We start from the raw sequence: 23,253 nt of genomic DNA, 5'->3' as shown, positions 1-23,253 counted from the left end.
TTTTGGTCCTTTAGGGGGATTTCATACGCTTCAAAATAAGCCTCGAATCGGCTCAAACGCTTCATTCGATCAGGAATTAATCGTCATTAAAGAGTAATGGAATTTGTAATCACAAACATTAACTTCAAAATTTTATCATTATCAAGCCAATTTTGTCCATGAGCCCCAAGACTAATGAATAAAAAGGGGTGATGAAGGAGGGATGGTAGTACTTTTAATGATTGACCTTTAAAAATCTATGGAATTGAGAAAGAAATACAAAAAAATATAAATAATATAAATAATATCATATAAATTTCCATATTGTTAAGGCATCTTTCGAGGCTGCAAAATGATCCCCAATTCATCTGAATCGTCCAGTTCGGCGCCGAACTATCGACGATTCAACTTTATGGAAAAAAAAATTAACGCCTCCAGTTGAAACAGCATCTGCGGATCGCATCGGAGAAAATTAAAAATAGAACACAAAAAAAAAACTGTGTGCACACATAATTTGACGGTTATTCATGATCGAATGAGCATGAGGAATGTGGTTTAGCGGTTGAGCGTCCCCATCTTCATCTTCTTCAGGGAATGAACTGAGTGATTTAGTTCAATTGGCGAGAGCTGAATAAATAGCAGAATCGATAAATGACGGAAATGAAAGTCCGACGGTTGGGGAGGGGCGGGGAGGGGAAAAATTTTAATCTACGGTATGGAGATTTTAAAAGTGCACAGTTCTGGAGAGAAGGATATTCTCGGGGTCCCACGCGGGGCCCGTCGCTGCGATTTTTTTTTTTTTTCACGAAGAGTGGGGGCACCGAGACGGGACTCGCTGTGTACGGGGTAGGGAGAACGCCCTTGATTCCGGCTCTTGCGGTTGGCGGGGGAGTGGGTCCGCGTGGCCTTGAGCCGGCATGTCTCGGTTTCGTACAGAGTCTCTCAATTCCCCCATCAGCTGCGGCTGAATGCCCGAATAAAACGATATTTCGGGGATTTATCGGACGACCGGAGATGCGTGGGCAGATGAATTAATTTTATTTCGATTTGAGTCATGAACTTTTTGAGATTAATTTTTTTCGTGAGTCACTGTGGCCGAGAATGGAGTAATATAATCAGCGATTTAAATTAATTTATTTTAGAACATTCAATTTTTTTTTAAATCGTCTGGTGGTGATGGCGATCATTTTTTCAATCGAATGTTTTCAAATAGTTTTTATTACGTTCGTTCTGGGACCTTTTTCAATGTAATCAGCAGTTTTCGCATTACTTAAACAATATGAGATGATTTTTCTTCAATTGTACTATATGCAAGCAAAATTGTAAATAATTTAATTTTAGTACAATCTTGACTTATCAGAAGACCGACCGAAAATCTAACAGAATTATTAATTACTTATATCCGAATTTAATCGACCGGCTTTTATTATCCTTCAGAATTTAATTACAATCAAATTTTCATTCACTTCAATCACTGCAGATTTAGCAAAACTAAATTTTATGTAAAATCTCCAAAATTTCAACGCAAACGATCAAGAAATATATTGTAACAAGTGAAAATAGTGGATTTTCGGGTGACCCGTAAGTAGTAAATTCTATACAGAGTGTGGCAAGTTACGTTTCCTCACAGCGTAATCCAAAAGGTTCTGCCCAACCTCATTCTCTCTCCGTAAAATTGAAATTCAAATTAAGTCCTATAATTTTTCTTTTATCTATCCTCTCATAGTTTTTAATGACAATTATTGTTTTCAATGCGTGCGCACGTCTGCGCTATCCAGACACTTGCCATCCCACCATCATTCATATCCCCGGTAGAGCCGAAATATTTTTTTCCACTAACATTGATAATTATCGCGACGAATATTTGCAGCTGGATGAAGTCAGGTGGTTGAGAACCGATTTTCTCCCGTGGAGTTGTGTCTGTATGCAGTAGAAACGCGCGAGATCGGGCGGAGAGAAAAGAGAGAGAGAGAGAGAAGCAAATGGAGAAAATAAAAATTACAAAACGAATATCCAAGACGCTGGGCTGGAGAGTTGAGTCGGGTTATAAACCAAGTGAACCCCTCGTTCGTGCACTCGGATTGTACCCACTGGATTTTTTTGTTCCCTTCTGCATATTTTTTTTAAACTCCTCAATTTTATTTTCCACGGACTGGCGCACGGAGAAATGCGTCAGGAGAAAATGAAATATAAGAGCAAAATGAATAAATAAGAAAAAATAAGACCGGTGGGGGGGAGGAAGGGTAAAAGAGGTGGGGGAGTTTAGTCGTCGAGTCTGAAAGAAATAAAAGATTCCACGGAAGTTCCTTCCACTTGGCCTACTACTCCACTCCCAGGGTTCAAGGCGGCCGAGGGTGTGGGGAGCTTTTCTTTTTAGGTGTCCAGGTACACTTCCTTCTTCAGAACTTTGTTTTTCTTTATCGTCGGAGTACTACCGCTCGATTCAATTGGCTCGATCGAGGAAAAACTATTTTCTCCCCTTGTATCGACTCCAGTTTAGATTCAATTATTCAACTGTCCGCGGGGAGGAGGAGGGGGAGGGTATATAATTGCGTTAGGGGGAGATGGATTTTTTAAATTTATTCAACTATTTTAAACAGCTCCCTTTGTCACGATTTCTCGGTGCATACAACGCCCAGACGAAATAAATCTACGCCAATGTTTAGCGCGACCTTCGAATCTGAGTCCGACCGTTTTTGCGTCCCATGGGCTCTCGCGATGCGTCTCACCAAGTGGTGGAGGAACGCAAAAGGCAGACAGATGGAGGAATGTAATTCTCAGATACTGCACGCATAATGCAGATATTTTTGGCGAAATTTTAGTTCAATGAGTTGATCTTGTTTTTATATATTATATTTGTTTTCGTCAGGGGTAATGAGCATTGTACTTACCTTCTGCATCGTTCACTCTTCGATATGGTTGACGTTTTTTCAGTGCGTGAAGGAAAAAATTGGGAGAAATTGAGGCGAGAGTTGAGGATTGATAAGAATTATTAGAAATATCAGGGGAAAAATGGTTTTTCGAAAGCTTCTGGCCCGATGCAAAAGAGCTGTTCGATCGGTAATGGGTATTCCATGTTAATGAGTGCGGTTTGTTCGCTATCTAAATGCTAACTGGATCTAAATACCGTTTAGATAGTGAATTCGGTTAAATCGAAGAAACGATTGAGTTGCCAAGCGGATATCCAAGGACTTGGGGACTTTTATAATTTGGCGGGCGAACTCCTGGAATTTATTTACCACTCCGTACGTCTACGGTTTAACTATGATTTTATCAATCGATTATTTATTCATGAAAATCATTTAATCGATAAATTTGATAATCACAAATAAGTTAATCTTGAATATTCTCTGTGCTGAATTCTGAAAGATTATTGGATATCCTGAAACCATTTTACCGATGATTACCATGCGTCGACTGAGAATAATTTTATAATTTTTGTCGTCCTAATTTCTCTACAATTTTTTCCGTGACATGTGAATTGCGTCTGGACTCACTTGTGGCTCTAGTGTCTGTCCTGTGTCGCTAATGAACAGGACGTATCACATCCCGATAAAACTAAATCAATTAATATGGTGACAAAGAGGAAGAAAAAATTGCACGCCTCTGCATCGTCCACATTTGCGAATCTCTCTCCCATTCGAGCAGCGGAAAAATGAATAAATGACTAATAGGTAATTAATGCAGACAATTAAACAATAGTTTTATTTGCAGGACAATGTTTTCCACCAGCCCTGATGCACCGGGTGAACGGAATTAAAACTTAAAGAAATACAAAATAAAAATAATTGAAATAGAAGTGATCAAAGATATACCGTAATATCCAAATAGAGCGATGACAGTATATTGAAATAATAACAGAATGTTTTATATTTTTACACCGAACAAAAGCAGTATATTAAACGTACAATAAAAAAAAATGAGAAAGCAAAAAAAATTTAATGAACAAAATAAAACCATGTCCTTCCAATCTCAACCTCAGATAAACAGATGTTACATTTATTATTTTTTCATCGATACCCACTTTCACTTCCGATACAAACAAAACTGGACTATACGGTATACTTAATGATTAAATAAATATTAAAAATAGAGATTTAACAGAATAAAAATAAAAATCACGTGACGAAGAACAGAAATTTCTGCATAATTGAATTTAAAAACCGATAATTGGCAGAGATGGCATTCAAATAAATACTTTTAATGTACTTAGATAATTCAAGTTATATTGTATGTTTATCAATTGATAATGAGGAAATGAAACACGTTTTTATACTATTAATTAATTGAAAATGAACAAAATGTATTATCAATGTTTTAATTAATGAAAAAAAAGGAAAAAAATTGACAATTACTGTCGTTTATTTGTCCATACCATGGCAATATCTGTAAGCGCAGTACCGTAAGACGATTCATCGAATTTCCATTATAAATAACATCATCATTCTAGTTAACATTATTGTAAGCTAAGGTGTCGAATCAAAAGAGCAACAGGAGATGGTGAAAATAGTACATAAATGAGTATAAATAATATAAATACAAATATGAACATAAATATTATTGTAATTAACTAGGTAAAATTAGTTCAAGTAGTGGAAGTGATATTTGTACGTAACGGACGGGGGGGTAATGAATTTGAAATCGATAAATTCTAACTGGGCTGATGGATTTTTGACGTCATTCGACAATTTAGAGAATTATTCGACTCGTCAGTGGACTTTTATCTCTTTCTCACTCCCTCTCTCTCTCTCTTTCCCTCTGATGTCTGAGATGCTGCGATGAAGAGCTTGCAGTTCGTGCACGAAGAGAACTATTCAATAAAAATGAGGTAACTTTTTCGTAATTCGGGAGCGAAGTGCGATTAGAAAAACAGAAAATTTTACGGAACTGTTCTGGGATTTTTTCTGAACATTCTGTAATTCTTATCTGAATCGTCTGAGAAAAATAACGAGACTGGCCTGTAAAATGTACCAGTCGATTCTGTAATCGATGAACGAATTGCGAGTTCTGTCATATTTTACTGAAATATTTCTCTCCGTGTGTCGTCCACTGATAGAAAAACGCGGTTAATATTACCGAAGGACTTCAGCTGATTTTTTTTGTCCACTGGAATAAAATACTTATGCCCTGGAGTTGACTATAAATATTGTTAATCCAATAAATATATTTTCGGAAGGTAAGAATCGACGTGCCACGTGACTAAAAATCTCTTTGGCACTCGACTTGAAATATACTATTTCCAATTGCAGCCAAAATAATTTATTAATTTTGATGAAAGCCAATTTCGGACATATGGGCATCATAACCGTATGTCGGAATTTGGATTTGATCGATATCAATAGATTATCTTGTCTGTGAACTCCAATTGTCAATCGAATTTTTCTATCAGTGCGTGGACTGAATTACCCGGTTGATAAAAAAATCACTTGTAAAAATTTATGGAGTGAGGGTTATCAGCGATATTCAAAATTCATTCGATCGTCTCTTGACGTCGATTGTCGAATTACATATGTAAATACAATTTATATACGTTTATGGCCACGTGAGGGGGACCCACTCTGGCGGACATACTCATAAAAAATTTAATCGTAAAAAATTGTATTTCACGAGCGATAGAAGTGGAGATGGATTAGTTCGACAGAGTGGGCCCTTTTTATAGGGACATCAATATATATTATATATCTAGACCAAATAACGATATATTTATCGCTGTACATAAAAAAAGAGAGTTTTTATGACGTCAACGGTCAGTCCATGTAATAAAAAAAACCTCACTGTCATGGGACAAATTGTTTCTTATTCTTGCGTTTATTGGGAGGAAAATTTTTCCATTTTTTTTATGATGAGAACTTTGATTATGAGGAATGAGGCAATGATTATCAGAGAGAAGAGTCATCCGCAGAACATTTAGCCCCCTCTCTCGCTCTTAAGGTAAGTAAACGTGATTTAAAAATACTGTGATAACAGAAATTAATTTTATTGTCGAATTACATATGTAAATACACTTTATATACGTTTATGTTCACGTGAGGAAGATCTATTCTAACGAGAGTACTCAATTTGATGGCAAAAAAATGAATTTGACGATCTGAGGTGAATGGAGATGAATTAAAACGATAGAGTCGACCCTCTTTACGTGAACATCACATAAATCTGTACATAAAAAAGTTTTTATGGCGTCAATAATCAGTCTATGGAATTAAAAAAACCTCGATCTTGAGGGATGATTTTATTCACTTTTTCCACTCATTGAAGATTTTTATCTACAAAATTTCACTTCACTATTTTTCATCTTCCCATATATATATAAATATGATTTTATGATTATCGGAAAAACAAATTATGGACAATAATTTTTAATCATCTATTTCATTCCCGAAAAATCTCAGGTAACCGTGATTAATTCATATTAATGGGATAAGTAAACATGGCTCTGAAATATTTATTAATAACGAATTAATATTGCTACATTGAATATTATTCGAGAGACTTTTAATGAACGATGTTATGAAATTCCCTAGGATCTCTCAAAAACATCGGGTAACTAGGATTAATTCATATTACAGAGGTAAACATGGCTTTGAGATATTTATTATAAATTTTTTAAAACAATGACAATAGATATCAACAGTCCGTTGCAATAGAATGTTCAACAAGAAATAAAATTGTTTAAAAATAAATTGAACGTTGATACCGTGCGTCGCTCAACAACGCCACCCATCATAGAGCAGTATTCCGACCTGTGACATTACATTTACAATTCAATAACAATGAATAATCTGACAAATAAATAGGACAACAGCAACGAGAATATATACACTGCACAGGCAATAACGCATCAAACAAACTATCACTAATCGCAGTCTCGTAACATCGTCTGCTGATAAAAAAGGGATCAATAGTCATTTGATAAATATAAAACAGTCTTATTTCACATTGCAACTATAATTGCTATTAGCAGTGTTAGACACAGGGACCACAAGGCGATGGTGTACGCTGTCAAGCAGTTAGTAACGAAGCAAACATTCATTATTGATTTCAGCAAATGTCCGTTCAGCTCGACATTGCAGTCATTACCTTCAATCATCGATGCTATATCGATCCTCCCACTGTCCAACCCATTATCTTTGGAAGCTATATGAATTTTATCATCATCAATTTTCCCCGAGTCATTTGAATGCTCGTTGATTTCGAATTTATCAATCGCTGCATCGCTCTCAGAGCCGCCATCTGACGCTTCCGCCCCAGGACTAGCTGCTGGTGGCTCACAATGAGCTGTCGTGCTCACAGACACGTGCGGCACCTCCTCAAACGTCGGTAAATCAGCCTCTTTACCAACCTCGCCATCGACCGTCTCCCCGATGACTCCTGGGGCATCACCCTCTATACCCTCAGGTCCTTCCGACCCTCCTGATCCTCTGTCCCCGTCTTTCGAGGTTACGGTCTCGCTCAAGAGCGCTTCCCACTCGACAAACTCTGTGAGCGAGTTTCTGGAGGCAGTCCTCTCCTCCAGCTTCACCTTCTCCGAAGTTTTTTTTATCAGATTCTCGAGCTCTCGACACAACTCTGTATATTCTGATGTTTCGTCATCTACCTTTCGATCCTCGTTAAGCTCTGGCCCCAGGGATCGTCCGTTAGTGACAGTCTCCTTATGCGGAATATGCACCTGCACCTAGGGACGTAACGGCAAGGTTCATCGGTCAGGGTACCGTCATTTTACATATTATTCGGTGGAGAATAGTTAGAGGGAAAGAGATGTTCAGGAAAACATACGAAAATGACAGTCCGGTCATTTTTACTCTATATTTCTCTGAATGTGTTGATCACCTCGGCCAGGATAAAGATTGACGTAATGATACAATAAATTCTTGACAGTGGTGTTAATTAAACGATAATTTTGGACCACGACATGACTTGAGGCCTCTAAAAAATAATAATATGCAATTCCTACCTTCCCCTCGCAACTCTCCGTCGGTTTATTCCCATTGATATCCACATCGCGTCTGGCCCCAGCCTCCAGCATCCCTGAGACCCTCAGTGGACGATTCAACCTCACGTACTTCCTGTACCAAGAGCTCTGCTTGCTGTCCTTATTGATAATCCCATACAAATCCGCTGACAGCGACCTCACCGCCCTTTTCCCCTCGACTTCTGATGCAAATGAGTTCCGCGGTAGGAAATGGTCTCCAGCCGGTGACTGGGAAATCTTTTTTCCATCTTTCCGTAGACTCCTGAAGGCCAAATCGTCCGTCACGACGTCTGGCTCTCTCTTCGGAATATAGAGTGATCTGTAAGGGTCCCTCTGGGGTACCACGTGAAGGTAATCACTGTCGGCAGCCGCCGTCACCGGCCCCAGAGGAATGCCAAACGGCGGCTGAGGATCGGCTATTCTCAGAGTATTATTCGCATGACTTATGCTCCGGAAGACAACGTCATCGCGAGTCAAGTCTGGCGTGCCACGACGGCTGCGGGGCGTCTCCTCACGCCAAGACAGGCACGGTGAACTCGCCAAATAACTCATTTGCGTCATGGAGCCGAAGTTATCGACCGAGGCGGGTCGCTCGTGCTGGTGCATTCGTCTGTAGGCCATATCATCGCGTAGACGAGAGTCGGTGTCGGCCGCATCGCGCCAAGCCACTTCCTGCGTTATTTCTACGGAGGAGGAGGTGTCCGAGGCTGCAATCGATCCGTTGATAGCCGTTATCGCCACCTTGTCCCGGTACTCTTCCATACTCCGCTGTTCGGCCCTGTCCAGTAGGTCTTCATCGCTAAGACGAAGACTGTTGTAAATCGTCTCGAGCTCTTCCAGCGCTTCCTCGAGATTCTTCGAGTGCCGCCGTCGCTCGTCCTCCGCGTTCCGCGCATTCTTCGAGAGAATGTGGCGCGGCTGAAGCTGCGGAACAATCGGCTCTTCGATTCTCCGCGGCCGGACGAATTGCTCCATTGCGTCTTTTATTGGTAATGGGGAACGATTTTTCACGTTGAAATTCGTCCGTCGATCGAGGGAGTTGCTCCGGAAGTCTGGAGGGGTGTCCAGATCGGAGTGCTGGAGGGAGTATCTCATCGTTGATGGATAGAGCCGGAGTTTGAAGGCCCGCGGGGGCGGCTCCGGTGGCGTCGTATTATTAGTGGACTCGTACTTGTAATCATGGCACGTGTTGTCGATAATTCTTGGGTGGTAACTTGGAATGCGGCTGTCGCTACCGAATGGTGAGTGACCGTTGGCGTACGATCGAGATCTCTCGGGTGCGCCCGGGGAGCCGCACGACGGCAGAATGTCCGACGGATATTTCAGCTGATTCTTCAGCGGATTTTGATCGGCTGTCGTTAGAATTCGTTTCATGTAGCGCTCGGTTCGTGCGCCACGTGTTCGCTTCTGATTTAAGGAGTCGCATTTGGAGCCAGAGAGGCTGTCCTCACTGTGGATGCGAAGGAGGGATACGTTCGAGGGGAACTCCTCGTCGGAACTGCTCGCGCTTTTGTATTTTTCACGTTTCGCCTGGATGCGGAGCTTCAGGCGATTCTTCCTTCCGTTTCTGCCTGCGGACTCGGTTCCTGGTGCGGGACTCAGTGGGATGACGATGTCGCGGTAGCCCGGCGACTCCTGAGAACTAGTTATCGTTGTTCCAGAGGGTTTTTCCACGTGGTGGGGGTAGCAGTAGATCGCACTGTCCACAGTCTCCATTGAATCTGTTGTTTGCGTCGAGGTGTTCGCTATTTGGGACGCGTCCTTCGTTTTTCTTCGTAGAAAATTTCCAAACGACCACTTTCGGGTCTTCTTACGGCCAACAGGTGACGCCGGACGCGCATTCTTCAGGTGATTCTTTGGAAAGTCCACGTCCGCCTTAAGGGGACACCTTCCTTTACTTCTCCACTTTTCCATTTTATCTCGGCGTCGCTTGTCTGCAATAACAATCTCAATTAGCGATTATGAGATAATGACCCCTGGGCGATACCACTTCGTGAGCGGTTGGTAATTTCTGGGCTTTCGGTCACTCCTGAATTCTCCAGAGTTAAATATTCAATGAAGATGACGTAGCTTTTCTGTCATTCGGGTGGAGAAAATTGTGTGGAATTGTCGTGGAATTTTTACTGGAAGTTTTACTGAGAGGATGAAGTTAGTTTAGAGTGAAAATGTTATTCTGAAATTCGCAAAAATTTGATCTTTTAAGATCTGACGTTCAGCAATTGACGGCCTTTTTTATTAATTTTGAAATCGACTGATTCATCAATAAAAAAATATTCAGGAGATTCATGTAACGTTATTGTTATTAATATTTTCAAGCTTTATTACCTGAAACTCCACAATCAATTCGACAACAATGGCTTATGACGGGTTTTTACTTATCTCTATATATCAGAGGGCTTTTGTTATAAAATGACGATAACGATCGGTACTCAGGGAATTTTTTTCAAATTTTAGTTGAAAAAATGTTCAAATTTTAGAAAATTTGATTTCCCCTGCTGCAATCATCAATTTTCCTTTCCTCTTTTTTGATAGATTGAAAATGGAGCAAAATCAGTGTCATGTGGATCTGGAAATCGTTAATCACTTGCTTATTTAGATCAATAAAGTCATCAATAACACAGATACTGGAAAATATATTGATGATTTCTAGCTTCTTTCATCGGAAATTTCGGGAATAAGTTCTCAACAGTGAGGCACGACGGCTCCTTAATTTTCTAGTACATACCCGAGGTTTTTTATTTTAAAATGGCCTTTACGTCTCGTGTGTTTCTGTCGGCACACCGCGACCTCGAGAGTGATATTTTTTTTAATGCGCTCCAGACTGTGCTCATTTTTTTATCCATTCGCTGTTGAGATTTTTTTTTTGGGGGAAAACTTTCTCACTGATTTTTCAGACGATCGAGGCAGGCCGGAGGCGTCCGAAATGTGTCACACCTGGGGATGCAATTTCAAAAATAATTCAGTCGTTAGTTAATTCCATATTATTTGCATTATTAGGATTATTTCCATATGATGTGACTAACAGTTACTAACGTACTATAGCAATTCACCAGTTGATGTTTGTTCATTCGGGAGTATAGTGTACACGAAAATACACGAGTAGTGCTCGGCTTTTCCTCAAGACGATAAAACGTACCGCAACGCAAGCCTTCAAGCCACTGAACTGCACTGTGGGGAGATCTTGAACGTTTTCACTTCTATTTCCTTCTTGAAAAGAACAGTGGGTGGGTCTCTGACGTGAACGCCTTGGGAGGGGGAAATGGTCATTATTTTTGAATTTTTTTCGGCGGATATAGGAGGGGGGGGGAGAGGAGAGAGGATCGAATATTCATGTGCAGATATCATTCCGTTTATTCCCGGCGGTCTTAAAATAAACATTTAATAATGGAGATTTCGAAGATTCAAAAAACCTTTTGTTGCAAATCAAATTTATTCTTACATGTTTATTACAATTTTTCCATAATTAAAATAAACATTCAACTCATTCGTATGTAAACGATAGAAATTGCTGAGCTGCCGTGAAATACAATATTATTGTAAATAAAAAATTTCTCTTTCAAGTTTATCGATAAATAATGGAATTGACATACTAGACTAGACTAGACGATATTCCAATTGTCGTTGAATAAAATAGTTTCAAGGTACTCGTAATACTGCGATAATACAAAAATGTGCCCTTGCGCTTCTCTTAATTGCTTAAGTCGTACAGTATGACAAAATACGAAATTTGTTAACATTCTCATGTTATTTTCTCGGCTAGAAGTGTGTCAGTCAAATACGCAATTTTCAGGGTTTTTGAGAAATGTAGTTTCTCAGATGGTAAATTTACACTCCAAGCTATTACACGAATCCCTCGTCGTCGCCATTCTGCGATTATTTTTCTGCGAAAAAAATTTTATTTAATTTATCTCTCTATATAATAAAGGAGTGGTGCTCCCCAAGGCCAAAAGCTTTTTCAGTTGATAAGAATCATGGGATTGCCAAGGGTCATAAATGTCGTGGAAATATTGGGTGCTAGAGAATTGAAAAATAATAGAATAAAAATAAGCACTAAACAATTTTCAGGGTTCACCAGTAATTAATACTCACGGACTTATGATGTCTTTATGCAACAGGATGACAGATATACCGATGACGTAATAGGTGAATCTAGTCAATGCCCAGTCGTGCAATGTGTCTAAGAGTCGAGCAATGGTGTGTTGAATTGGATTCGAGTATCTCGCTGGGCCTGAATCCTTGAGACCTGAGTATGAAACAGTGGAGAATATTCTCGGTCTGTAGGAGAGGCACCCTACAATGTTCGAGTCTTTTCTTCTTATCTGTAAATTTTGTTTCTTCAAATTAACTTTAATTTTTCTAGAAAATGCAATTCAAAAGATTAACACATTTGTTCTTCAGCTCTTCATAAAAATTCTTTGGATGTTTCCTCAAATAAGATTCTTCGAATTCATTTGGATTTACAAAAGAATTTCTGACATTATCTTCACACTAAAAATCTTTTCTCAATTATTTTTCATAGAATAGTCCATCCTACCATATAAACAATAAACGGATAAAAGCTGGTGATGACAGCCTTTCTATACAACTCCGGATGTTTTTTGTAAGCCTCCAAGATCACCGAAACAATATCAAGGCTCGTTTCCTTGATATCAATGAACACTCTCAGGTCATGCTGCAGACACTGCTCGATTGTGTCGCTGAATAGAGCTATCCTTTCCCCCCCGTTGAATTTTTCCCTGAAATCAGAACAAGAATCATCAATCAACGGATGTCCCATTGATGGAAATTATTCCAATGAAGTAATTGAGTTCTTATTTACTTTAATGGATGATTGAACGTGATATCGAGTTGCTTCAACTCTTCCCACGTCATCTCTTTAACAACTCCTGGCCTCCCAGTGAGTCTCTCCACGGTTTCATCGTGAAAGATTATTGGAATGTGGTCTTTGGTGAATGTCAGGTCGAATTCTACAGCGCTGCAGCCCTTTTCTTTGCTCTGAGGGTGAGATTAAGAGGTTATACAGCTGGAGAGATTAATTAGAGTGTTCGTTAGTGATTTTTTCAGGATTTAATTGTTCTGCATTTTGGAGTTGACATGAGCATTTGTGAGTTATTCTCAAAGAATTTTCCGATCAATTGAAATTAATCTGAAGTCTCATGTGTCACGTTCCTTGTAAATCTCTCCCGAGTCAAGTCTTTATCGTATTTCTATATGATCCATTTTTATAGTCTGAACAAATGCTCCAAACATTCCAAATTGCAGAGACCAAAGTTCGAATAAATCCCTAAAAATCTGACATATAACCTCACAAATTACTACGTTATTTTTGATTAATCTACGTGGATTAATAAATTACATTACGAAAAGCTGAGAGGCTGTTCTCCGGATAATCGTATCCTCCACCCCGATGTGCGACTACCCTCATGCAATACTCTCCCCCATGACCATTACCATCCTCAATGTTATACGGATCAACTCCCAATACTTGGTGAACAGTTCTCTCATCCACAGGGACATTCTTGATGAACCAGAGTGCAACGAGAATTGCTAACGTACCCCAGAATATCCAGGGCAACGATAAATAGAATAATGTGGATATGAGAACGAACCAAATGGTTTCGGTATAAATCCATACTAGAGCACTGTCCAAAATCAATTTGAGAAAGGACATGATTGTCGGTTATTTGTTACTTCATTACTGACATTATCACAGCACCTGGGGCATCAACTATCACGAGAGTCTATCCTCATAATTGAGCAACGTCACTGCCGGAGGATGACGTTGAGGTTATGTCAGTTGTAATCAGTATTCCTCTGGACAAGGTCAATGTTGAGCAAAGATACTGGTATATATGAGCTAGTGGAAGGGCGGAATGTTTGGTCGATGAAGTATTGAGCGAAAAGCGGCGGAAGCTCTGTTATTTGGTAGTTGTTAACCGGGGGAACGGGTAAATAACAAAATCTACTGACAGCTACTGATGAACTGGTGGAGGTTGGCAGCTGTGGGATTACACCCCGTTTCGATTTGTCACCGTCGACAGACAAAATCGACCGTAGCAGCTCTTACCACCGGGGTGAGTACTAACTAATTGGCGTGCGCCTCTTTATTAGTCTAACCCATGAGGAATAGAGACCTCTATTCTTCATGGTTTTGTAATAATAACCCCGGCAGTGAGAGGCGTTACTGTCAATTTTGGCAGCTGACGACGATAGAAAGAAACTTCTACCTTAGCCATCCTTTTTGGTTTTATCCTAGTAATTCTGGTTACCCCAATGTGACAGATAAAATCTCTAGAGTTTGTGTTTGTGGAGCAATGAGAGGCTGTCAATGAAATAACAATTGGAGTTTAGGTGACAATTAGACGTTTAGAATGGGTGATTTTTTAGCAATTAATAACGCATGTGGCCAAAATTTATTACGCCTCGTGTCGAGGGGTAATGCTATCATCGCTGAATTGATGAGACTGAAAGAATACGTTCCTCCCATTTTCAGGTTAGGTGACTTTATGAAATCATGTACCTCAACAGTGATTACATACATTTTTTAATATAAACAATTGTCAAAGAAGTGGATGGGTATTTTATTTGTCACACTCTTGTCCCTCTTGCATTACAGATTGGCATCCAGAGCTCACGCTAATAAATATGGATCAATTATCATGGATTTTGCTTACTTCAAAGCAGCAAACGTCCACGAGCAGAGGATCGAGAACGATTCGGTCATTAATTAACTCAAGTTCTTGATCCTAATTAATTAACCTTGCGTTATGATAGTTTTTTATCACTCCTCAGACTCTCCAAGAGCTCGACGAACACCTCAGGGAGAATTACTCTGACGTTCTCACACGATTCTACCTAGCCTTCGAGAGTATTCATAAATATGTTACAGATTTGAATACTTACCTCGACGAATTGGAGGATGGGACCTATATTCAACAGTCGATGGAGAGCGTTCTCCTAAATGACGAAGGAAAACAGCTGATGGTAATCGCTTAATCCTCAAAATCCTGACTGACACTTGAGACAACTGATTTCATTAGGAGTATTCTTGACTTTCTTTATTCAAAGATGATATCTCCAGAGAATATTCAATTGTATTAGAAAAATAATACTGACGAATGTCGAAATCATTTTAAACAGGACAATTCTCAAAAAAATTCCAAAATGTATGATATCTATTTGTTTAATCTTTTTTTCTCTACTAAAATACTTTTCTTACTTTTGGAATTCTTCAACTCTTGCACCTCTCAAGAATAATATCTTCAATCACCAGCATTTCTGTGCCATTTACCATCCCTCAAATTGTCGGTCGCATTTTTCGATCCCCTCCTAAAAATCCCCAATCCTTGAACCGATCACTGACGCATTTCAGTGCGAGTCGGTGTACCTCTATGGGGTGATGCTGCTGTTGGTGGACCACCAGTTCGAGGGTCACATTCGTGAGAAACTTCTGGTTTCATACTACCGCTACCACGTGCAGCGTTCATCATCCACAGGAGTGGATGACGTCTGCATGTTATTGCGTTCAACCGGTTTCACGAAGTCTTCCCTGAAGCGTCCCTCCAACTATCCAGAGGACTACTTCAAACGAGTTCCCATCCGCACCTCGTTCATCGACCTGTTGCTAGGTCGCCTGCGTTCCGACGACTTGTACAGTCAGACCCTCGCATTCCCCAGTCCCGAGCACAGGAGCATAGCCTCGTCGAATCAAGCCTCGATGTTGGTGATAATCCTTCTCTTCCAGCCGTCAGTCCTGCACTCGGGCTCGGCAATAATGCGAGAAATCGTGGACCATTTTTTCCCGGACAACTGGGTCATCAGTATCAACATGGGGATCGTAATAAACTTGTGCGACTGGTGGCTGCCGTACAAGGCAGCTCGAGCGGCTCTGAACAACACCCTGGAGACATCGAACCTCAAGACTCTCTCCCAAAGTTACGGGAGAAGAATGAAAAAAGCGATCGCCGAGACCGAGAAGCTCCAGCTGGCAGTCTCCGTCGAGGAGAACGAGATAGAATCCGTAGTGAAGCTGATCCGAGAGGCCAACGTGTCTCTCCACTGGCTGCTGCTTCACACCACAACGCCCACGCTGCTCCTAGAAGAGTCCAAAAGAGCCAGAACTCTCAGGCAACAGGTGATCAACGAGAGCAAGTATACGCCTGAAGAGGCTTTGCGACTTCTGCTGAGTGCAGCCCAAATAGAGCAGGACTTGAAACAGATGTACAAGCAACTCCTCCAAGACAAGGAGTCCAAGTGGCTGGAGAACAAGCTGTCCTGCGTGGAGAAGATAAAGGATCTGGGGGAGGTGTTCGGTGGTAAACGACGTCTGGAGGGAATCGAGACGAACGACTGCTTGGAGAAGTGGTTCAGGGAGATAAGTGGGCACGTGAACTCCCTGGAGCAAGAGGACCTCCGGAAGATAGCTCAGCTGCTGCAGGCCCTTGAGGAAGTACAGGAGTTTCACCAGCTGGAGAATAATCTTCAGGTCTCGCAGTACCTCACGTCCACCAGGGAGTTTCTCCACAGCATGATCAGGACTGGAAGCATCACTGAAGACAATCTCATCGCTCTCAACATTATGACTGACTGCTGTTACGCATGGAACATTATGGAGAGCTTTGTAGAGATCATGCAGTTGAGCATTAAGAAAAATCCTCCAACGGTGATTAAGCTCAAGGCGTTGTTTTTGAAGATGGCGTCTGCCCTGGAGACACCGCTGCTTCGAGTTAATCAAGCGAGAAGTGCCGATCTGGCGTCTGTTTCCCAGTATTACAGCAGAGAGCTGGAGAGCTACGCCAGGAGGGTTCTCCAGATTATTCCGGAGACTGTGTTTGGCCTGCTGGCGCAGATTGTCCACCTGGAAACGAACATCTTCAAGGAGATCCCGACGAAACTTTATAAAGATAAGCTGAAGGAGTACGCCCAGCTCGAGGAGAGGCTGCAAATGGCAAAGCTGACGTATGCGGTCTCGGTATTCACCAATGGTGTCTTGTCCCTCAGGAGTGTTTCCCTGGGGGTTCTTCGTGTCGACTCCCATCGACTGCTGGAGGACGGCATTCGTCAGGAGTTGATAAAAAAAGTCACTCTGGCACTTCACAACGGTCTCACCTTTGATCAGAAAAACAAGAACTCCCTCGTGGCTAAACTTAATGACTTGGCCAACGTCATGGAGGGCTACAGAAAATCCTTTCAGTACATCCAGGACTACATTAACATCAACAGCCTCAAGATCTGGCATGAAGAGATCACTTACATCATTCATGTAGCTCTGGAGGACGAGTGCAAGGACTCTAGGTGGACACCTGGCAGGAGCTGGAAACTTTTGCATCATGATGATAAAACTGATAACTCCAGTGGTGAAGGAAATGGCTCTGGGTCATTTATGGGGAGACTCGCCAAAGAGCTCATCAGGATAACAGATCCCAAGACAACGGTTTACGTCGAGCATAGTCTCGCCTGGTACGAGCTGAAGACGCAGCTAGAGGTTCTGGATCACAGGGTCTTCTCCATGATCCTAAAGGCCATTGGGACCCCTGGACTCTTTGGGCTCGACAAGCTCTTAGCTTACTACACTTACGTGGAGCTGGGAAATCTCTACAAGATCGTGGGCACCCTCAGGAGGGACAAGACCTGGGGGAATGTCATGGAGGAGGTCAGGGGAATCGTCAGTAATTCTGAATTATGGAGGAGTAATCCTGGGAGGATTTACTCCGTTGGAGCTGGCAATGGTAGCAGGGCCATGTCACAGATTGTCGAGGGCCTTCTGAAGATCGGACATTTTCAACTCCTCAGGAGCAAAATCGCTTATGAATTGAATACTGCCTGCAAGTTTGAGGCGAAACACATGGAAGCTGCTCTCAGGACTCTCAATGCAGCTCTGCTTCTTGAATTGAGGAGGAAGGGCGATGAGGAGGTCACCAGGGCCGAGGAGAACAAACTCATCAGCGAGCTCAGTGTCAGGCTCGACTGGGCTGGTATCAGCGATCATCTCAATAAGACTTACATGAATTTCCCGGAGGGATTGGAAATCGATCTCATCGCATTTCTCGTCACTGTTTGCTATCTGCATAAATTGTACTACTGTAAAAATACAGGTGAGATTACTTTGCGGGGGAGGAATTCATGCAATCGATAGAGGCAGCTATTTTCGTTGACGTTTGCGTCAATCTAGTCTGGGAGAGATTCAATATCCCGATAGTTAGTTTTTGCTTGAATTCTTGTAGATTTTTTTCTCTTTACAGCGAGTTTACTCAGCAAAAAAATTCAAGACCCTGTGGATGCTGTTGTTTTTACCATTGGGGCTCACACTTTGTTGAGGCAATTTGGCGAGGAAGTTATGGAGAACTATGTTGCCCTTTTGTGTAAATATGTCATGGCGTTCGTCGCGACTGAAGGGTAATTTTATTTTTCATTTCACGGATTGGGATACTGAAGGAAAATTCCATAAATCGTTACATGTTTATATTTTTAGGGGAAAAGTTGGGAGTGAATGGGAGGCTGAGGGGACCACGATCTTCCAATATATTCAGTTGCTCGCGAAATACGCGAATCTTCCGAAATCCAAGATTCTCGATCACATTCCAGTGATGATAATCGATCATTATAAGAAAGTCAAATGATTTGTAAATAATTGAAATAAAATTTTATGATTACATGTTAAGTTATTATAATCTCGAAGATCTCCAAGTTCTTATTTTCAAGGAATCAGTTCCCTTATTATTTTATTATTATTTTATGCTTTTAAAATTCTCATTTCCATTCCATTGAAAATAATCAATCCCAATAAGAAATTTAAATGATGTGTAAATATCTCCAATAAAACTCCAATCAACCGTATTGCTGCTCTGCCCCCATCCGCATGGAGGAACCCAATTTGCAGATTGGTTCCATTACTGAAGTCCCTGGGAATGTCATCTAGGGACGGATGTGGGTTTTTAATAACAACATGTTATGTTCAGTGCAGTGTGAAGAGGGCATCTCAGAATCATTCCCAATTGATGAGATACCATGCGGTAAGCGGCGATACGGCGTCTCAAGGCGGCAAGCCTGCGGTACGCCGGTAGCGGCTTCACCATACAAAAAGGAACGACTCATCGAATTTTCCATTCAGTTTCAATATTTCCCAAAGGAATATTGCACCCTTGAAGGAAATTTTTCAGTTCCATTTCAACAACGTAACATTTTTGTGACATTTTAATTTTTTTTTAATTCGTGGCGTTTCTTGGAGAATGGAGACTAGGAACAAGTCCAATTGTTTCATGAAAGTGAGATTATTGGGATATTAACAGGCGTGAAGCCTACAGTTCTTGCACTAATCGAGTATTAGTCTAGTTTCAATACTGACAGGCGTTTAAATATTGTTGCCCGCATTTATTATTTTTAATGCATCTTTAAAAATTATATTGTTGCAGTGTTTTTACAAAATTTAACCGCAATTATTTTCGTTGCACAGAACATCGCCCTTCTGATGATTCTTGTAATATACCTGAGGCCCATAAACGGACTGACTTCCGACGAAAAATACAACCGAGAGAATTCGCAAATATCGAGAGCATATGCCCGTGCTCGTGAAGTCAGAGGGATTCGGCCTGGAAATCTTCAGACTGCCCGGGACTTCGGCAAAAGGAATCAGCGGTTCCAGGAGATAAACCCGCAGCCTGGTCGCGAACCAAAGAGGTCTGTTACGATTTCAATAGTTAAGTGGCAACGATGTTTTAATTTAATAATTAAGGAGGCTCTGAATGGTCATCAAGTATCAATGTGAGATTATAAAAAATCAATCGAAACATCATCCAACGAAAGACGAAAAGGGTCAGGAGATATGTTGTCTAGGGAAAAGTTTCCCAGCGCACTCTTCGTCTCGGAAAAAATGTTTTCTAGGAGATTCCGTTCAGGGTAGAACCATTACTGTTTAAAAATTTATTTGAATGGTTTTGCCGCTTCGCGACTGACTTTACTCAATAATATGAACGTGAAATGCATTGATTAGGAAAATTACTGGATTTTTAGATATCCTAGCCAATGGTTTCTGGAACGATTGCGAAGGGATCCCGAAGAAACGAGAGAATATGAGCGAGTTCTACTGAAGGCCGGCCACCACAGTGATTTGACGACCAAAATCATGCTCGAGTTCATAAAAATTCTTTGATCACTTCACCGATGAATTTCCATCTCATTATAATTTGGGTTGAGGATAAGAATGGCTGTTCTACTTTAAAAAAATTTAAAATCATTTGTCTTTCGTGAGAAGGAGGAAGGAATGGACCTCTTGTACTTTTTAAAATCTATAGTTTCGGCTTTACTTTTTACTATTCACATATTTTGTGCTATTAACACTGTGCTGAATCGTTGAATTCAATTTTTACAACAACTGCTGGGTACAGTACACAATAAATCAGATGACACTGCAAATTATATGAAAATGCAAAAGCAAACTAAGGAGCATTATCTGCATCACAGAAATTTGTATTGTTTCTGCAATAAACGTCGCTTGCATACGTAAAACATCAAGGCACGTATGGGAAACATAATCTCGAAAATATCTTTAATTTATAATCGAATATCTACGAAGAATTCCCTTCGATTATTGATATCCGGAGCACCGCGAATAAAATTACAAAACTCGATGTCATTTTAAAGAAGTCTTTCTCAGACGAGAAAATTAGTTTTTTCATATCGTGTGCCTGAAAAGTGACTTTTCCCCCAGCGTGATGAAGAGTATATAGTGCCCCAAAGGATTAAAAATATTTTTCGACAAATGTAACGTTACAACTCCAGTTGAAGACCGTAAGAAACGTCGGCCAAAAAATACCTTTACGTCCGTGTTGCATACGATATTTTGTGTCCCCAGGCCAGAAAACCAGTTTTCATGCCCTAGGGACATAATTAATATTTGTCTCCAGTATTTCCATCTAGTCCCAAGAGGCCATTTCAATATTTCTTCTTCGACGCGAGCGAAGCCCGCATGTGCGTTTCCTGGGGAACGCAAGTAGCTGCGGAGTCGACGGAGCCGTCATCGCTAGTCCCCGAGGACTTTTTCCTCTCCTGAGCCAGAATTTTCTTCGCAAGTTTTCTCGAGGGCTTTGGAGGTCTCGCAAGCATAGGCTCCGTATCCCTCTCCGACTGGCTCTGAGTTCGTCTGCTTCTCCTTCCGGTCTCCTCCAGCATCTCATTATTTCGATAATCACTTATCGATTTCGACAGCCTCTTCGTGCTGTCCCTCTCCGGTGAATCGAGAGATTCAACATTGTTGTTGCTTCTGAGCAGCGCTCCGATCATCTGACTCGAGAAAAAAGGTGCCTGCCGGATGCGGATGGTATTCATGTTGGGGCTTGCGTTGTCGATAAGCTGCTCGGTGTCATCGTCAACATCATCAGTACTGCAAGCACGTCGGGTGTCTTTTTTCTTCGATCGACTGTTTCGATCCCCGATGTATGACTCACTGTCGATGGAGTCTACGGACTGGGATTTATTCCCAGTTGCTCCTGCAATGTCAGAACAACACAGCAACAATAGAGTAACTAATCCCGTGCAATCGACAGTTTGTTAAAGAACAAGGGTATTTAATTTGTATTTTTTGAAGACAGGGTTCTTAGAAATTTTTAAGGGATGTACGGCCTTCCTGACAGAGAAATGGAAATTCCTCAAATTGATTAAAATTTTTATTGAAACATTAATCCAGAATTGCAGGCGTTAGTAAGAAAATTCTTTCGAAACTTTTGTTTATTGAGAACGTTTGAAATACTGCTGTATTAAAAATAAAAACGGAATACCCTCGTTCTGTCAAGATCTATAAAAATAAGGAGAGGAGGAATGATGCAGTGCACTACTGGATAAAAATAATTTCATTCATCGTTTATTAATCAATCTCTTCGTTGCAAATCTGATCCTGATGTGTGCAAAAATGACTAAGATCAGCGGTCGAATGGAGAACAAAATGAATATCACTGTTGAAAATAAATAAAATTCAGTCGTACAATGTCACTCTTACGCATTAAACTTACAACTAAATCTAGATTTACCGAGTTACATTAACGTCTGATGTTAACAATTGCTGATAAAAAAATAAAATTTATTGTACCGTTGCTGAATTATCAATAATCAACATCAGCCATTAACTATATAACATGGGTTTCTCACTCATGGACATTATAAGTTACATTTAATGAAAATAATGAGCAGAATCACTTTGTCATTGAGCGAAAATTATACCAACATTGATAAATGATAATGTTGCATACAAATTGTTTAATATCTCGTGATCGCGTGCACAACTAGAGCTACTGCTTTCATTAAAGTAATCGATGAATTGGAGACATTTCAATTCTCGTGTTACTTAGCAATAGTGATAACAATTTCTCCTTAATATATTCATGTATTCGTTCGTCTACCACTCAATTGGTCGTGAAATTTACATATATACATGAATTGGTATGATGATTGAAACAGTTTTTGCGGAAAAAATGTGAGTATTTATTATCTAGTAACAAAGCACGGCCTATTTGCCAAAACGCGTGCCCATTCATCAACGCAACTAGTATCAATAGTGCCTACGAGCAATAAAATCTATCAGTGTTACAAAAGATTTCATCATAATCCCTGTTATTGTATGACAACAGCTGTGAGGAACAGTGCGTGCGTGAGTATCACTATCACTTAAAATTAATACTAATTTATGATAAAATTTTTTTTTCACTCTAATAATAAACATCCCTCTGGCATCTACCTCATAACTCTCATATCACTAAATCTTTTGTGGAAATAACAAGTGAAATAATCAACTATCGTTCACCTACGACGTAAAAAGCAGGGAATGATATGTCTTCAACATTATTAATAGTAAATTTCATCGTGTATCAATAATATTACAGTTATCATCTATTTACATTAATGAATAATTTGTGATACTGAGCGATGTGACAATTTGAATAAAGCGTGTTGTTGCAATTGCTGATTGATATCAGAAATTATGGAAAAGTAATTATCATTTGGTACTAATCAATCTAACTGGAATAATTCACTAGGCTGGGAAAATTCTTAGTTCTTTTAAAATCATTTACCGGTATATTGCTTAGTACCACTAAGATTGCCAAAGAGCTGCTGGTTTATGAGACGCGTTGCTGATGCTAAACTCGTCAACGATGTGTTTGTTGTTGTCGATGTAGGCCGGCCACTTCGCAAATCTGCGTAGAGATTATTGTTGTCTTCGAGGGTGGATGTTATGTCGCGCGGTGTATTTGTTGGAGTTGCTTCGGGATCTGTTGGCGACTGCTGACGGCGTCCTGCACTCTGGAATTGCCAAGGAA

General features: G+C 40.5%; 4 protein-coding genes and 1 long non-coding RNA gene across 15 annotated transcripts in view; 2 read left to right on the top strand and 3 right to left on the bottom strand.

Moving 5' to 3' along the window:
* Positions 1-5,932: 5,932 nt before the first annotated feature.
* Positions 5,933-11,143, bottom strand: LOC135162292 (uncharacterized). 6 transcript variants are annotated; one of them, XM_064120575.1, is made up of 5 exons: positions 10,986-11,143; positions 10,674-10,882; positions 10,274-10,514; positions 7,931-9,882; positions 5,933-7,651 (listed from the first exon to the last, which is right to left on the bottom strand). In XM_064120575.1, exons 4-5 carry the CDS (start codon positions 9,860-9,862, stop codon positions 6,911-6,913), a joined length of 2,673 nt encoding a protein of 890 aa, XP_063976645.1. In that variant the 5' UTR covers positions 9,863-9,882; positions 10,274-10,514; positions 10,674-10,882; positions 10,986-11,143; the 3' UTR covers positions 5,933-6,910. The 6 variants fall into 6 exon arrangements, with proteins under 6 accessions (XP_063976645.1, XP_063976648.1, XP_063976649.1 ...); XM_064120578.1 differs by having other exon boundaries at positions 10,274-10,468; XM_064120579.1 differs by lacking the exon at positions 10,274-10,514 and having other exon boundaries at positions 5,933-6,719; positions 7,057-7,651.
* Positions 11,144-11,359: 216 nt separating this feature from the next.
* Positions 11,360-13,916, bottom strand: LOC135162318 (glycerophosphodiester phosphodiesterase 1). The gene is made up of 5 exons (XM_064120650.1): positions 13,305-13,916; positions 12,768-12,943; positions 12,483-12,684; positions 12,038-12,267; positions 11,360-11,829 (listed from the first exon to the last, which is right to left on the bottom strand). Exons 1-5 carry the CDS (start codon positions 13,617-13,619, stop codon positions 11,688-11,690), a joined length of 1,065 nt encoding a protein of 354 aa, XP_063976720.1. The 5' UTR covers positions 13,620-13,916; the 3' UTR covers positions 11,360-11,687.
* Positions 13,895-20,097, top strand: LOC135162340 (uncharacterized). Its single transcript, XR_010298941.1, has 3 exons — positions 13,895-14,022; positions 19,401-19,624; positions 19,958-20,097. It is a non-coding gene; the product is annotated as an uncharacterized LOC135162340 (long non-coding RNA).
* Positions 14,183-18,608, top strand: LOC135162290 (WASH complex subunit 5). The gene is made up of 6 exons (XM_064120572.1): positions 14,183-14,441; positions 14,565-14,667; positions 14,741-14,932; positions 15,321-18,042; positions 18,190-18,343; positions 18,420-18,608. Exons 1-6 carry the CDS (start codon positions 14,320-14,322, stop codon positions 18,565-18,567), a joined length of 3,441 nt encoding a protein of 1,146 aa, XP_063976642.1. The 5' UTR covers positions 14,183-14,319; the 3' UTR covers positions 18,568-18,608.
* A 119-nt stretch (positions 20,098-20,216) lies between the features above and the next one.
* Shab (Shaker cognate b) overlaps positions 20,217-23,253 on the bottom strand; it is a 29,163-nt gene continuing 26,126 nt past the window's right edge. For all 6 annotated transcript variants that reach the window (XM_064120565.1, XM_064120566.1, XM_064120564.1 and 3 more), the window contains 2 exons: positions 23,008-23,236; positions 20,217-21,432 (listed from right to left, as the gene is read on the bottom strand). In XM_064120565.1, coding sequence (XP_063976635.1) covers positions 20,879-21,432; positions 23,008-23,236 — 783 coding nt within the window. In that variant the 3' untranslated portion in view covers positions 20,217-20,878. The remainder of the gene's footprint in view (positions 21,433-23,007; positions 23,237-23,253) is intronic.

Source organism: Diachasmimorpha longicaudata, chromosome 5 (assembly GCF_034640455.1).
Source record: "Diachasmimorpha longicaudata isolate KC_UGA_2023 chromosome 5, iyDiaLong2, whole genome shotgun sequence".
NCBI lineage: Eukaryota > Metazoa > Arthropoda > Insecta > Hymenoptera > Braconidae > Diachasmimorpha > Diachasmimorpha longicaudata.
Note: the sequence above shows the minus strand (reverse complement) of the source record. Positions and strands in the feature narration are given on the sequence as shown.

What these genes read in the sequence shown, in the direction of transcription:
- LOC135162292 (XM_064120575.1), bottom strand. Translation starts at nt 9,862, where the DNA reads ATGGAAAAGTGGAGAAGTAAAGGAAGGTGTCCCCTTAAGGCGGACGTG. An exon ending in CGGAGAGTTGCGAGGGGAAG is followed by an intron (nt 7,652 to 7,930) that starts GTAGGAATTGCA and finishes TTACGTCCCTAG; the next exon opens with GTGCAGGTGCATATTCCGCA.
- LOC135162318 (XM_064120650.1), bottom strand. Translation starts at nt 13,619, where the DNA reads ATGTCCTTTCTCAAATTGATTTTGGACAGTGCTCTAGTATGGATTTAT. An exon ending in ACGTTCAATCATCCATTAAA is followed by an intron (nt 12,685 to 12,767) that starts GTAAATAAGAAC and finishes TTCTGATTTCAG; the next exon opens with GGAAAAATTCAACGGGGGGG. An exon ending in ATCCGTTTATTGTTTATATG is followed by an intron (nt 12,268 to 12,482) that starts GTAGGATGGACT and finishes CAAAATTTACAG; the next exon opens with ATAAGAAGAAAAGACTCGAA.
- LOC135162290 (XM_064120572.1), top strand. Translation starts at nt 14,320, where the DNA reads ATGGGTGATTTTTTAGCAATTAATAACGCATGTGGCCAAAATTTATTA. An exon ending in TACGTTCCTCCCATTTTCAG is followed by an intron (nt 14,442 to 14,564) that starts GTTAGGTGACTT and finishes CTTGCATTACAG; the next exon opens with ATTGGCATCCAGAGCTCACG. An exon ending in GTACTACTGTAAAAATACAG is followed by an intron (nt 18,043 to 18,189) that starts GTGAGATTACTT and finishes TTCTCTTTACAG; the next exon opens with CGAGTTTACTCAGCAAAAAA.